Source organism: Magallana gigas, chromosome 7 (genome assembly GCF_963853765.1).
Source record: "Magallana gigas chromosome 7, xbMagGiga1.1, whole genome shotgun sequence".
NCBI lineage: Eukaryota > Metazoa > Mollusca > Bivalvia > Ostreida > Ostreidae > Magallana > Magallana gigas.
This window is the reverse complement of record NC_088859.1, coordinates 51831508-51846576: the sequence shown is the minus strand read 5'-3', so window position 1 is coordinate 51846576 and position 15069 is coordinate 51831508. Positions and strand designations below refer to the sequence as shown.

The 15069-nt window shown below is 38.8% G+C and overlaps 1 protein-coding gene across 2 annotated transcripts; it reads left to right on the top strand.

Moving 5' to 3' along the window:
* The first annotated feature begins 1524 nt into the window (after positions 1 to 1524).
* LOC105332589 (U4/U6 small nuclear ribonucleoprotein Prp31) lies at positions 1525 to 14482 on the top strand. 2 transcript variants are annotated; one of them, XR_010707782.1, is made up of 13 exons: positions 1525 to 1661; positions 2631 to 2891; positions 4604 to 4687; positions 4775 to 4872; positions 5002 to 5111; positions 7745 to 7796; positions 8731 to 8848; positions 9203 to 9360; positions 9627 to 9844; positions 10479 to 10551; positions 10867 to 11000; positions 11926 to 12024; positions 14125 to 14482. XR_010707782.1 is itself a non-coding variant. In XM_066066548.1 (13 exons), the coding sequence occupies exons 2-13, from the start codon at positions 2663 to 2665 to the stop codon at positions 14233 to 14235; spliced, it is 1479 nt and encodes a 492-aa protein (XP_065922620.1). In that variant the 5' UTR covers positions 1525 to 1661; positions 2631 to 2662; the 3' UTR covers positions 14236 to 14482. The 2 variants fall into 2 exon arrangements, 1 of the variants encoding a protein (XP_065922620.1); XM_066066548.1 differs by having other exon boundaries at positions 10867 to 10995.
* Positions 14483 to 15069: the final 587 nt, after the last annotated feature.

Sequence of the window (15069 nt, the reverse complement as noted above, 5' to 3'; positions counted from 1 at the left end):
TCTTCTCCCAGGAGGCTCTAGGGGCGTTGTTCTCTATTGCGTTCCGTAACTGTCTCTGTGCATCTGTCACCAGTCTATTCCTGGCAGCCAACTGTCTTGCCAGTGTCACCAGTCAGTCTTCTCTGGTCGTTATCCCGTCTGTCCTGGCCGTTAATGGTTGCCCATATGAACGAAGAAGTTTACAGATGATGATACTCTGCTAATGCAGTCCTCGCATTCCACTATATCTATGCCTGACATGAGTTCGCCCCTTTCTAGCTCTGCCTGGTTCCAGATGGTTTCCAACTTTCTTCGGATGTAAAATTCAACCCTGATCGACCATGACACCCTCCAGTGGATGAGTCAGCAGTGGTGGTCATACTCGTTGGTTCCGGGCATTTAGCCGGACTCATCTTGTCTGTGCCATATCAGGGGCCAACAGGATGACGTCACTGCTGTCCCTGTTACATGTAGCTGTCGTACTGCAGTCCTACGTGATGATGACACTATTCCTAGCTTCTGGAACAGCATCATCCAATCTTGACAGGGAACAACAAGTTTTCCAACCCTTCTCCCTACAGTCTGCGATTAGGTCCGTGTTTTCAGGTTCCTCTGGTGGGCCTGGTCGCAGTTTTTTTTCCCTTGGCACTGTCCGCTCTGTTATGTACAGCTCTGCTAAAGCTATCGTTTTTGCTTGTTTGGACCACAGCACCATGTCTTAACACCGAGGTTTCTTGTAATATTCAATCACAAAGTGGGCAGAATTTAGAACATTGGTGGAGGAAATCCGGAATGAATTAATTTTAAAACTTGGTTGTTCAAATAATTTGTTGAAATGTATGATTTGTAAAACTAAATGAATTTCCTTTTATTTTGCTTGTCAAGATAAGATTTTTTCTTTGAGTCTGCCCCCCCCCCCCCACTTTCAAAAACGATGCTACGTACGTGCGTGCATGTAGATAGAATAGATCGAATGATGAAAGTGATGATGTCGATAATGAACTATGAGTAATGCGTAACTTTTAATTAGAATCAGTAAATTTCATCCTCTTACACAAACAACTTTAAATTAAGTAAAAAACACACACACGCAAACAAAAAAAGAGACCCATCCATTTTGGAGTCAGAGGGAGGTCAACAAATCGGGGGTGGGGTGGTGGTGCTTACAAATCCTTTTTATTAAGAAAATGGACCGATGGTATTATTAGTGAAATTAACGTATTTATAATTAAGAAGCTACATATGCAGTATGGATTTTAAAAAAATCAAATAATAATGTTATTCTTTCGAGGAAGCCTAGTATGAGCTGAAATTCACCTAGAGATTTCCAGTTCTGAAGACAACTTAAATAGACCGGTATATATATACATGATCAAGGGACGTATATATATACTAAGTAGTATACATGTCCCTGGCATGATATATGTATAGAGTTCTCTGAGGAAAATCTAGATGCTTGCAAAATCGATACGTGATAGAAATATTTAACAAATCGTTTATATTCACTATGCCTTATTATATTTATTTAGGACGTAAGTACACTGGAATACTGAGAATGCCGACGGTGTGCGAAGAGTTGAATTTCCGAATAAATTAGGATTGAACTAACAAAAATTCAAGATGGCAGCGCCCTTGTCAAAGTGAAAACGAAGATATTTCGTATTTCTCTACGGATACGTTCTGTAAGTTACGTTTGAATTGCAAATTTTGCATTTTTCTTATGAACTCCGAGAATATATCTGTAAAATTTAATACATATACTATGAAGTTTTTTACACAAGTCTTAGAATATATTTCATCTGAATCAGTGGAATTGTTTCGAAAATGTTCTGAATGACTGAGTTTTAAATGAACCCCATATTTCACCATCATATAGTAGTATAGGTTTAATGGTATGATAATGATAATCAAAAATGTGAGTGCCGTTAGATGTTTTTCACACCAAGGTTTAAACACAAAAAATCCTTCTGAAGTTTGTAATAAGCTTTTAGCGCTTTGAGCTTTTTGATATTTTTCTTCGTGGCCAAAGAGAAACGTCAAGATGCTCTGAAATAAATGTCTTAGTAATTATAGGAGTAACACATTCTATTGGCTCTGTATCTAGCAAAAATTCCCGCGATATGTGGCAACCTGCTTTATTGATTAAAATTAGAGTCTGTTTTTGACACATTGACTGTGAGGCACCAGTCCTTACAGAATTTGCTAAGACAATCAAATTTTTGTTGAAGACCCATTTGAGACTTTGATAACAAAACAACATCATCTGCATAAATAAAATTGTCGTTTAAATCAACATCATTATCAGTATTTTGGATATTATAAGGCAAATCATTGATAAATATTTTTAGAATAAGTTTGCAACAAAACACATTGTACTTTGAATCTTTTCTCACTTTGTTAATGAGGTCCTTCAGTTTCGGTGTTTAACACTCAATTTAACTGGGAAACTCTGAGTTACTTGGTCTTTTAAACGAACACATGAGTTACTAAGGAATATACACTTTAAGAGAAGACAACAAGTTCACAAGGAAAGTTGCAACACAATATCTGATACCAGAAGTTTAGAGCGCTATCACTTAGGTTCTTTTAGTCATTTGACATTCAACATTGAGCTATCTCAATTAAGATATTTATTTGATCTGTTTATTTAGTTACCAATAATAAAAACTGAGAAAGATTGACCATGTCTCTGGCGGACGAGTTGTTGGCGGACTTTGAGGACGATGATGTGGAGCAGAATGTGGAGGAGGAAGCGATGGATGACATCGCTGAGGTGGATGAAGTAGTTCCAGAGGTGGATTACTCCAACAAAGAATCCGTAAAACACATTGCAAAACTCCGGGATGGACCAGACCTGGCGCGCATTATGACAGAAGTAAAGAGATATGCCAGTCAACCGCGGCGGGACAAAGGTTAGCTATAAATAATTGTTTAATAACCTAATCTGTTGACTTTGCAAGTCCCTGTATGATGGACATTACCGGTACATAAGAAACAACAGCTTTAGTCTTAAATTTCAGTCACATCTCAAAAAACAACTAATGGCTGACAGTTTTGAGGCAAAAATGGGATTTTTTGGGCAATAGAGTGCAGTTCATCAGCCAAATTATTGGCGGATTTTGAACTCTTTTTTTTGGCTGACCAAATTTGTGTCTGTTGGGCCATGTTCTAATCTTTTCTGCATTGGTGGCCAATCTCTTCTGTTGAAGCAGTCATTGAATAGTCTGCCAAGCAATTCCCAATCATCAGCAGACAGTTTGTTATGTATGTTGTCAGTTGTTCGACATTTAGGCATTTGGGTTTTTCTTACATATCGGCTGGCAGACACCTAATGAGGATAAAAACTCAACAGAGGGTCGACTGGTCTGTCAGGCGGTTTTGATAAATCTACTGACGAAGGGCTGATCGTATACGGATTACTTTAAACATCTACCATTTATTGCTTAATAAGCAGTGGTCAGGCAAACAAGGCCATGCTCCAAACCTTTTTATAAGTAAATTGAAGCAATGCCCACATTGTTACAAGTGAATATCAGCAATTGCCGACTTGTTTATGAAATTAAAGGCTTGGGAAAATCAAACTGTGGCCCAGCGCTCGATGATCTGGGAGTGATTTGTCAGCTAATAAATATTCAAACTTTTATTTAAAGTTATCAATGTTCCTTGGAATTAAGGTATTCAATGTATAATGATGGGATATTGAACAATTTTGAATCATTTTAAACTAGTATAATATGTATTGCTAGAAAACAATGAAAGTAAAATGAACCAAATTCACATGACTGACAACCTTTCAGTAGCCTGTCATTTTGCGTCTCAAATCTAAAGAGTTATCTCTTCTTGATGAAGAAAAGAAAATTTTGATTTCCTCAAAATATCTGCGGTAAATAATTCATTTTATTTCATATTTTAGTAAAGAGAAAGTTTATGCATGTATTAACCAAGAGAGTTTTATGAATTTTAAGTTACTTTTTACAATATCTTAATAAAGCATACATTGTCCATAGACTTCAATGCAAAATTAAAGGTGTGACTAGTTGGACCATAATCAAAATGTTGAAAATTCCTTTTGTGGAGTATTTAATTTTTATTTGATAACACCTTCAGAATGATATCATGATTAAGAATATCGAACCAATCATTTATTAGGTACAAAATGTGGTCTTTATACATCGAATACCTTAATTTGACTGCTCCGCGTCATCCTATATCAGTGTGGAGCAATCATATTTCATCAGCTGACTATTCGAGGAGAATTTGTTTGCCCAACCATCAGCTTAAATGTGATCTAGGCTTTACTCTTAATCTATAGCCAATACTTGCATCTTCAGAGAAAACAGATTTGTCGATTGATCAGAGGTTTTAAATGTTAGTCAAGCTAGAAGCCTAATTCTGTAAGAAATTGGTCTTTCTGAGCATACAGATAAATATTATATTGGCAAGCTTACATGTTTGATGAAAGTAAAAATAATCAGCGAAAAATGATTCTGCTTTTACAACAATGGTCACAGTGATTTTAGTTGATTTAATTATTTTAAAAAATATAAGCTACACGTAAAATTTTTTGAAGTTTGACAGAGAAAGTTTCAATGATACACTGATATAATTTGTTGATGTTTGACAGTGGCGGGTCCGGTAGAGGCTGACCCAGAGTATCAGCTGATTGTGGAGGCGAACAACATCACCGTAGAGATCGACAATGAAATAAGTGAGACACTGCTTGTTATTGTGTACAACAAATCTACACTTTTGCAGACATGGTCTGACAATTAAATGTCTATTTTTGTTTTTATAGATGTGATTCACAAGTTTACAAGAGATCACTACTCTAAGAGGTTCCCTGAACTGGAATCACTCGTTCCCACACCACTAGAGTACATTAGGACTGTACAGGTAAAAGGTTCTCTTCATTTCTTTTGTGCACATTTCTTCTTGCTTACTAAGTGTGAATTTATCCCTGGTAATAATATTGCCAATTATACTTCATTTAATCATACATTAAAAGGCTGTGTATATTGATAGGAACTTGGCAACAACATCCTGGAGAACTCAAAGAGCAATGAAGTGTTACAGGAGATCTTGACCCCAGCTACCATAATGGTGGTCAGTGTCACAGCCTCCACTACACAGGGGTAAGTACCTCAGACATCCCCCACCCACACACACACACCGTAATGGTGCTCAGTGTCACAGCGTCCACTACACAGGGGTAAGTACCTCAGACATCCCCCACCCACCCACACACACCATAATGGTGGTCAGTGTCACAGCGTCCACTACACAGGGGTAAGTACCTCAGACATCCCCCACCCACACACACACACCATAATGGTGGTCATTGTCACAGCGTCCACTACACAGGGGTAAGTACCTCAGACATTCCCCACCCACCCACACACACCATAATGGTGGTCAATGTCACAGAATCCACTACACAGGGGTAAGTACCTCAGACATTCCCCACCCACACACACACACCATAATGGTGGTCAGTGTCACAGCGTCCACTACACAGGGGTAAGTACCTCAGACATCCCCCACCCACACACACACACCATAATGGTGGTCAGTGTCACAGCGTCCACTACACAGGGGTAAGTACCTCAGACATCCCCCACCCACCCACACACACCATAATGTTGGTCAGTGTCACAGCTTCCACTACACAGGGGTAAGTACCTCAGACATCCCCCACCCACACACACCATAATGGTGGTCAGTGTCACAGCATCCACTACACAGGGGTAAGTACCTCAGACATCCCCCACCCACCCACACACACCATATTGTTGGTCATTGTCACAGCGTCCACTACACAGGGGTAAGTACCTTAGACATCCCCCACCCACACACACACACCATAATGTTGGTCAGTGTCACAGCATCCACTACACAGGGGTAAGTACCTCAGACATCCCCCACCCACCCACACACACCGTAATGGTGGTCAGTGTCACAGGGTCCACTACACAGGGGTAAGTACCTCAGACATCCCCCACCCACCCACACACACCATAATGGTGGTCAGTGTCACAGCGTCCACTACACAGGGGTAAGTACTTCAGACATCCCCCACCTACCCACACACACCATAATGGTGGTCAGTGTCTCAGCGTCCACTACACAGGGGTAAGTACCTCAGACATCCCCCACCCACACACACACACCATAATGGTGGTCAGTGTCACAGCGTCCACTACACAGGGGTAAGTACCTCAGTCATCCCCCACCCACCCACACACACCATAATGGTGGTCAGTGTCACAGCGTCCACTACACAGGGGTAAGTACCTCAGACATCCCCCACCCACCCACACACACCGTAATGGTGGTCAGTGTCACAGCGTCCACTACACAGGGGTAAGTACTTCAGACATCCCCCACCTACCCACACACACCATAATGGTGGTCAGTGTCTCAGCGTCCACTACACAGGGGTAAGTACCTCAGACATCCCCCACCCACACACACACACCATAATGGTGGTCAGTGTCACAGCGTCCACTACACAGGGGTAAGTACCTCAGTCATCCCCCACCCACCCACACACACCATAATGGTGGTCAATGTCACAGCGTCCACTACACAGGGGTAAGTACCTCAGACATCCCCCACCCACCCACACACACCATAATGGTGGTCAGTGTCACAGCGTCCACTACACAGGGGTAAGTACCTCAGACATCCCCCACCCACACACACCATAATGATGGTCAGTGTCACAGCGTCCACTACACAGGGGTAAGTACCTCAGACATCCCCCACCCACACACACCATAATGATGGTCAGTGTCACAGCGTCCACTACACAGGGGTAAGTACCTCAGACATCCCCCACCCACACACACACACCATAATGGTGGTCAATGTCACAGCGTCCACTACACAGGGGTAAGTACCTCAGACATCCCCCACCCACACACACACACCATAATGGTGGTCAGTGTCACAGCGTCCACTACACAGGGGTAAGTACCTCAGACATCCCCCACCCACACACACACACCATAATGGTGGTCAATGTCACAGCGTCCACTACACAGGGATAAGTACCTCAGACATCCCCCACCCACACACACCATAATGATGGTCAGTGTCACAGCGTCCACTACACAGGGGTAAGTACCTCAGACATCCCCCACCCACACACACCATAATGGTGGTCAATGTCACAGGGTCCACTACACAGGGGTAAGTACCTCAGACATCCCCCACCCACCCACACACACCATAATGGTGGTCAATGTCACAGCGTCCACTACACAGGGGTAAGTACCTCAGACATCCCCCACCCACCCACACACACCATAATGGTGGTCAATGTCACAGCGTCCACTACACAGGGGTAAGTACCTCAGACATCCCCCACCCACCCACACACACCATAATGGTGGTCAGTGTCACAGCATCCACTACACAGGGGTAAGTACCTCAGACATCCCCCACCCACCTACATGGGCACAAACACTATAATGGTGGTCAGTGAGATGCATATGTTTTATGTAGTTTATAAACAAAAATAAGGAGCTCATTTGGGGCAAAAATTATGTTTTAAATTAAGGGTGTTTCGTTTCCATGACCCAAACTTATTTTTAAATATTTTTCATTTAGCGTCAGCCTGTTTAAATACGGTAACCGTAAAACATCATCATTTACATGACAGGAATTGAAATAGTCCTCAGAGACAGTTCTTGTATTGTGAATTTGTTTTTCTGATAGAAATTAGACAAGATCTGCTGTGTTGAAAACTTTCTTCATCTTGTAGGTCAGAGCTGACCCCCGAGGAACTGGCTGTCGTTAACGAAGCATGTAAAATGGTAAGCCTTAAGGAGGCCGACTTTAGTTTGCATTGCGCATGTTTTTGCGCATTGTAATATAATACAGTTGTTTTATACTTCTTATGAATTTTTTTCGATATCATTTATAAAATTGAACACAATAAACAAAATACAGATAAAAATATTTAGATTTTTAAAGGAAATTTTTATTTTTAACACGATTTTTACGTTGTGCAGTAGGAGCGCATTGCCATTGCGCTTTTATGACGTTATGATAAAATGAACCTTTGTAGGAGTACGTTATAAGAAATAATATAAAAGAAAAAGTAAAAATTGTACGCTGTTGAAATTTTATACACAGAATGATGCTATCCTCGAGGATACTTTCCTCAATTTTGGAATAAATCCATTATACCAATCATCATTCGTAATGATCCAAATATATAGCAAAATTTGGTGCATTTTAATATTTTGAGATGGCCCCCATTAAAAACCAGACGGTAGAATTTTGTGTGTTTTACATATAAGGTAGGAAATGATATTACTTATCATATATAACAATTTGAGAAAAAAAGCTATTGTAGTATTTTTTTAAAACTGCTTTGATGTGCGGAAAATGACAGTTTCCTATTTATTCCTATAGTAAATGTACCTCTATTTTGAGATGGTCCCTAAAAAGAACCAGACGGTCGATTTTCATGAACCTTCGCATATAAACTAGAGTTGGTTTAAATAACATATGGTTAAAAAATAAAGAGTTATGCTATTGTAGTTTTTCCGCAAAGAAACCCAAATCGGCCTCCTTAAGTTTCTGTAAAAAATAAGTCATGTGTATGTTGAAGGTAGTCTGTGTAAAACTGAGGTTAATTAAACAATTTGATCGATCATTAAAATTACATACAAATTCAATAGACTGAATCAAGTGACGAGTATATTCTGTTTATGTGGATTATTGTTTGTTTGTTTGTTACAGGCCGTCGACCTGACGGAGTGCAAGGCTAAGATCTTTGAGTACGTAGAGTCTCGTATGTCCTTCATCGCCCCCAATCTGTCCATCATCGTGGGAGCCTCCATAGCTGCCAAACTCATGGGTCAGTCACTACATACAGCAAAACTACTTGTGTTGTTCATAAAATACTTATAAGTGGCCATAAACTTGGGTCATTCTTCACACAGAACAAAACAACTTGTATTGATAATTTGCAGTATTCTTGGATCTATAGAGTGAAACAATTCATCATTGATAACATTTGGAATGGAACGATTCATGGCTGGTTGTTAATTTACCAGCATAATCTACAGTATATCAGCCATAGTATTGTTGAATTTAACACATAAATATTTCATACATGTAATAACTATTTTAAAAACTGCTGATGATTTGACTAATTCATCTGTACTCTATAACATTGTTCTATATATACAAATGTATGTAATATTGTTAGGAACTGCTGGGGGCCTGACAAATTTATCCAAAATGCCGGCCTGTAACGTTCAAATACTTGGTGCACAGAAAAGAACCTTGTCTGGATTTTCAACAGCCGCCATTCTCCCCCACACAGGGCACGTGTATTACAGTGAAATCGCCCAGAAAACTCCGCCGGTAACTTCCTTAATATTTTCTAAGAATTTACAGTTGACACTTGCTTATGTTTTATTTATCGCAAACATAGAAAGTATTTACAGGGCTTACTTTGTGTTCATTATTTGTCAGATGTTGTTACAATTTTATCTTTTCAGCCTCTTCAAACACTACAGTATTAATTTTAACCAAATTCTATATGTAGCTTGTAATGATTAAGTAGGACAGTTACTGGACCTGGTTTTCTTGTTGATGCAGTAATAAAAAAAATCATGTTTTATGATCAGGACCTGAGGAAGAAAGCGGCCCGTCTAGTGGCTGCCAAGTGTACACTGGCTGCCCGGGTGGACAGCTTCCACGAGAGCGTGGACGGAGCCATCGGTGACAGCCTAAGGGCAGAGATCGAGCAGAAACTTGACAAGCTTCAGGAACCACCCCCCGTCAAAACGGTCAAACCACTGCCAGCCCCTATTGAGCAGTCCCGGAAAAAACGAGGAGGAAGAAGGTAGGTTATAGGGATAAAATAGAAACGGTGAGGGTACATGTAGGTTCTAGGGATAAACAATGAAGCAATCAATGAAACAACTAGAAAAGGTGAAGGTACATGTAGGTTCTAGGGATAAACAATGGAGCAATCAATGAAACAACTAGAAAAGGTGAAGGTACATGAAGGTTCTAGTGATAAACAATGGAGCAATCAATTAAACAACTAGAAAAGGTGAAGGTTCATGTAGGTTCTAGTGATAAACAATGGAGCAATCAATGAAACAACTAGAAAAGGTGAAGGTACATGTAGGTTCTAGGGATAAACAATGGAGCAATCAATGAAACAACTAGAAAAGGTGAAGGTACATGAAGGTTCTAGTGATAAACAATGGAGCAATCAATTAAACAACTAGAAAAGGTGAAGGTTCATGTAGGTTCTAGTGATGTATAAAGAGTAGTCCAGGAAAAATGTTTGAACGTAGTTTGTAGTGAAATAGAAGTCAGCCTTTATAGATCTGTACAGGAAAAATCGAGGATGGTGAGAACGGGCTCTTATGATTTAGAAGGCAAGTTACAGAAGGCTTATCAACGATTTGATAATAAATGGATTCTGTGTTCATTAATCTAATTAATCTTCTCTTTTAATTTTTAAGGGCAAGAAAAATGAAAGAAAGATTAGGATTAACAGAAGTTAGAAAAGCGGCCAACAGAATGAACTTTGGAGAGGTAAAATAAACACATTAAGCATTACATCAGATGCATTTAAGTTAAATTAATGAAGATTTGATGGCCCTATCTATAAATGTTTAAATATAGTTGCTATTTAATTTTTGTGTTGATATAATGCATTCAGAGATAAATAATTAAGTTTAAAAGAGATTTATGACATATTGCCCATTAATCACATTTTATCTTTAGCGAAATGGTAATAAAAGAAGATATGTACTAATTATTTTGTAAGCAGAAATAATTGCAGGTCAAAATCTGATATTGAGTTTAAGCCAACGTAGTATCACTTCAAACCAGGGTTGATGTTTACAGATTGAGGAAGATGCTTATCAAGATGATCTGGGATTTTCTCTCGGAGCTTTAGGCAAATCGCGGTCTGGAAAAATCCGTGGGCCAGTGGTGGACTCCAAAACCAAGGCCCGAATCTCTAAGACTCTACAGGTAAGGTGTGCTAGTTAAAGCCAATACAAGAAGAAACCATGGAGGTCTACATGTACACATATATATACTTGTGTCAGTACTGTATATGTACACTTGTATCACAGAATGATTCAGTAGTACTGTATACTTGTGTCAGTACTGTACATGTACACATATGTCACAGAATGATTCAGTAGTACTGTATACTTGTATCAGTACTGTACATGTACACATATGTCACAGAATGATTCAGTAGTATCGTATACTTGTGTCAGTACTGTACATATACACATATGTCACAGAATGATTCAGTAGTACCGTATACTTGTGTCAGTACTGTACATGTACACATATGTCACAGAATGATTCAGTAGTACCATACTTGTGTCAAAACTGTATAAACAGAATTTTTGTGGTTATCTACATGTAACTTGGTTTGTCTTGAAAGTTAGCCATTTGAAAATGTACCATAATGATTTTGCCAGGGATTCAATTTTTTTTTTATTAATATTGATAAATATTATAAATGTTTAGCAAAAATTAACAATATTTGATCCGTTTTTGCGTACTTTTACCATGTACTGTTACAGTGATTTGTTCCTTACCGCCGTGAATATTGTTTTTGTTCTCCTGTCAACCAAGTTTTATACGCAACTTTTTACTTTCACAAATTAACAGTGTTAAAGTGGTGTACAAAAACATTGTTTTTATTATAAGAAAATAGCAAAGCAAATTGCATTTACATGCAGTGTTCTCAAAGAAAAAATAGAGCTACTTGAAAAATTTGAAATATTAGTACATGTACTGTGTTTGTTTTTTTCTTTATTGTACATGTACCATATTAGAGAGTAAGGTCATTTATAAAATGCTTGTGATTTAATTTTGTTTACAGCATAGTTACAATGACATTTATTAGATATGATTGTAATTTCTGATATCCATTTTGTTAAGGCTAAAGTTCAGAAGCAGAACAATGTTTGGGGAGGAAGTACAACAGTGAAACGACAGATTGCTGGAACAGCGTCCAGTGTGGCATTTACACCCCTACAGGTATGTATAATAGAACAGTCCCCAGTGTGGCATTTACACCCCTACAGGTATGTATAATAGAACAGTCCCCAGTGTGGCATTTACACCCCTACAGGTATGTATAATAGAACAGTCCCCAGTGTGGCATTTACACCCCTACAGGTATGTATAATAGAACAGTCCCCAGTGTGGCATTTACACCCTTACAGGTATGTATAATAGAACAGTCCTCAGTGTGGCATTTACACCCCTACAGGTATGTATAAAAGAACGGTCCCCAGTGTGGCATTTACATCCCTACAGGTATGTATAATAGAACGGTCCCCAGTGTGGCATTTACACCCCTACAGGTATGTTTAATAGAACGGTCCCCAGTGTGGCATTTACACCCCTACAGGTATGTATAATAGAACAGTCTCCAGTGTGGCATTTACACCCCTACAGGTATGTATAATAGAACAGTCCCCAGTGTGGCATTTACACCCCTACAGGTATGTATAATAGAACAGCGTCCAGTGTGGCATTTACACCCCCACAGGTATGTATAATAGAACAGTCCCCAGTGTGGCATTTACACCCATACTGGTATGTATAATAGAACAGTCTCCAGTGTGGCATTTACACCCCTACAGGTATGTATAATAGAACAGTCTCCAGTGTGGCATTTACACCCCTACAGGTATGTATAATAGAACAGTCTCCAGTGTGGCATTTACACCCCTACAGGTATGTATAATAGAACACAGTCCAGTGTGTCATTTACACCCCTACAGGTATGTACAGGGTGTCCCAGAATATCTGATACCATTTGAAATGCATGTAAATTAATTATTGCATGGCCAAAACTGGTAAACTTTGACTCAAATAAAATGTGAAATAGTTTAATTTTTCCCCATAAAAAAGTTTAGGAGAAAAATTTGCTTCTCATTGAATTATGATGTCACAAAATTGTATCATATTTCTTTGGTTGAATTGAATAAATGAATTGAACAACAGAGCAGGTATCTTCCATTTTAAAACTGTATTTTAAACACAGACGCCAGATATAGGTGTATGAATTACTAGTATTGAATAAGATTAGCCTATCGAAAAACAATTCAGCAGGCAACAGATTCTCTAAATAGTGAGAAGATTTAAGAAGATGAGATTGGTACAGAGTAATTTTACTCTTCAAATTGACGTTGTCATTGATAAAAAAGGGATGTCATTTTGACGCAACCTCTTTTTTGTTGTTGTTTTTTTAAAACAATGCTTAATTTGTCGAAAAGTTATGAATGTTTGTAAAATTTGTTGAGTGAAAATTTACATCATATACAGTTACGAAAATGACTTTGGTTTTCTGTTATTTAAATTAATCAAAAGTTATTCCAAGAGAAAATGGTATCAGATATTATGGGACACCCTGTATAATAGAACAGTTTCCAGTGCATATATTTAGACCTCTTCAGTTATGTATAATAGAACAGCCTTTAGTTTGGCTTTTGCACCCCTTTACAGGTATGTTACAGGCACGTAGCATCGTTTTTGAAAGTGGGGGGGCCAGACCCATCCAAAAAATCTTGACAAGCCCAAAAAATAAAAAATAAAAGGGAAAGTTACAGTTTCCAGAAATCTTCAAAATCCTAATCCGTGGGGGGGGGGGGGGGAGACTCAACTATACTTCCAAAAAAAGTTGTTCCCTACCATAATTTTTTTTCCTCCAAATCATGAAATTCCTAATCCGTGGAGGGGGGGGGGGGGGGGGGGGGGGGAAGGTAACTTCAAATTGACTACTCATTTCCTTATTCTCATATCAATTTTTTACAAACTTCCAAAAAAGTGGGGGGGCCAACTCCATTATAATTCATTTTTTTATATGTAAATTTTAACAAATTTGTTGCTGCGGGAAAAAGTGGGGGGGGCCAGGCCCCCCCTGGCCCCCCCTGATGCTACGTGCCTGCTGTTAGATCCCTGTACTTTGTGTTGCATGTACTGTACACCCTCCACAGTTTGTATAGTGCCTAGAATACCCTACAATGTAGTGAGTAGTTCATAGAGCTCGAGATCTCAGTCTGGCCATGACATTTGTTCTACTATGTGGAGATGGTACATGTATATTCACAAATATATCTTATTTGACAGGGACTTGAGATCGTGAATCCCCAGGCCGCTGAACGTAAAGTACAAGCCGCCAATGCCAAGTACTTCTCTAGTACATCTGGGTTCCACAAAATCAAGAAGGGAGACACGTGACGGTGGCAGTGCCATTTTCTGGTTGGCTTACTGTGTGTGTGTCAGTAGAAAGCCTTGATGTATATCTTTCTACGTTTTTGATTATTTCAGCGAGATCAAATCTATATGTTACCGGTATGTTTATGGAATACCCGACATGGTTTTACAAAACTGTTGATCATTGTGATGTAATTGTCTCATGTCATCTTATGATATTGTTTTATATTAATCCAAACTGAAATATGTGGAATAAAGTCATTACAATGTACGTCTTGTATTGTCAAGTAATTTTATTACCGTCCTCTAAGTCTTCATTACAAGGCTTTTAAACAAAGTGAAAATAATTCACCATTCATAGGATGTACACTTCCTTTGAGATTGGTAGTAAAATAAATTGATAAAGTAAAATTAGTTCAATGCAATATTCTCTATTATCAATTTAAAACATTTGTTCTCTTTTTTCTGTTTGTTAAATTTGTGATTTGATGTGGTACATTAATGTTCTAAGGCTAAAAACAAAAGTTGCAAAAATTAAAAATAATGGTATTTACTTTGATTATAAAAGATACAAAACCTTGTGGTATCTGCTCCTGTACTGTTCTTGATGCTTGACCAACATGTGTAATGTTTTATACCATTACATTTTAAGGTCACCTTCGTGTCGGTTGACAATGGTTTTCTCGGGGTGTCAGTTTCAACTGTTATCCCCCCAAACAGGCACAATTAATTTTATTATACTGAATGTCTTTGTTTTAGAGAAATTTTACTGCCTTTGTATAGAAATGACGTGAATTCTATGGTGAACCTTACATGCATAATTTACGCGCATGTAACAATTCGTTGTGTTACTAGTTG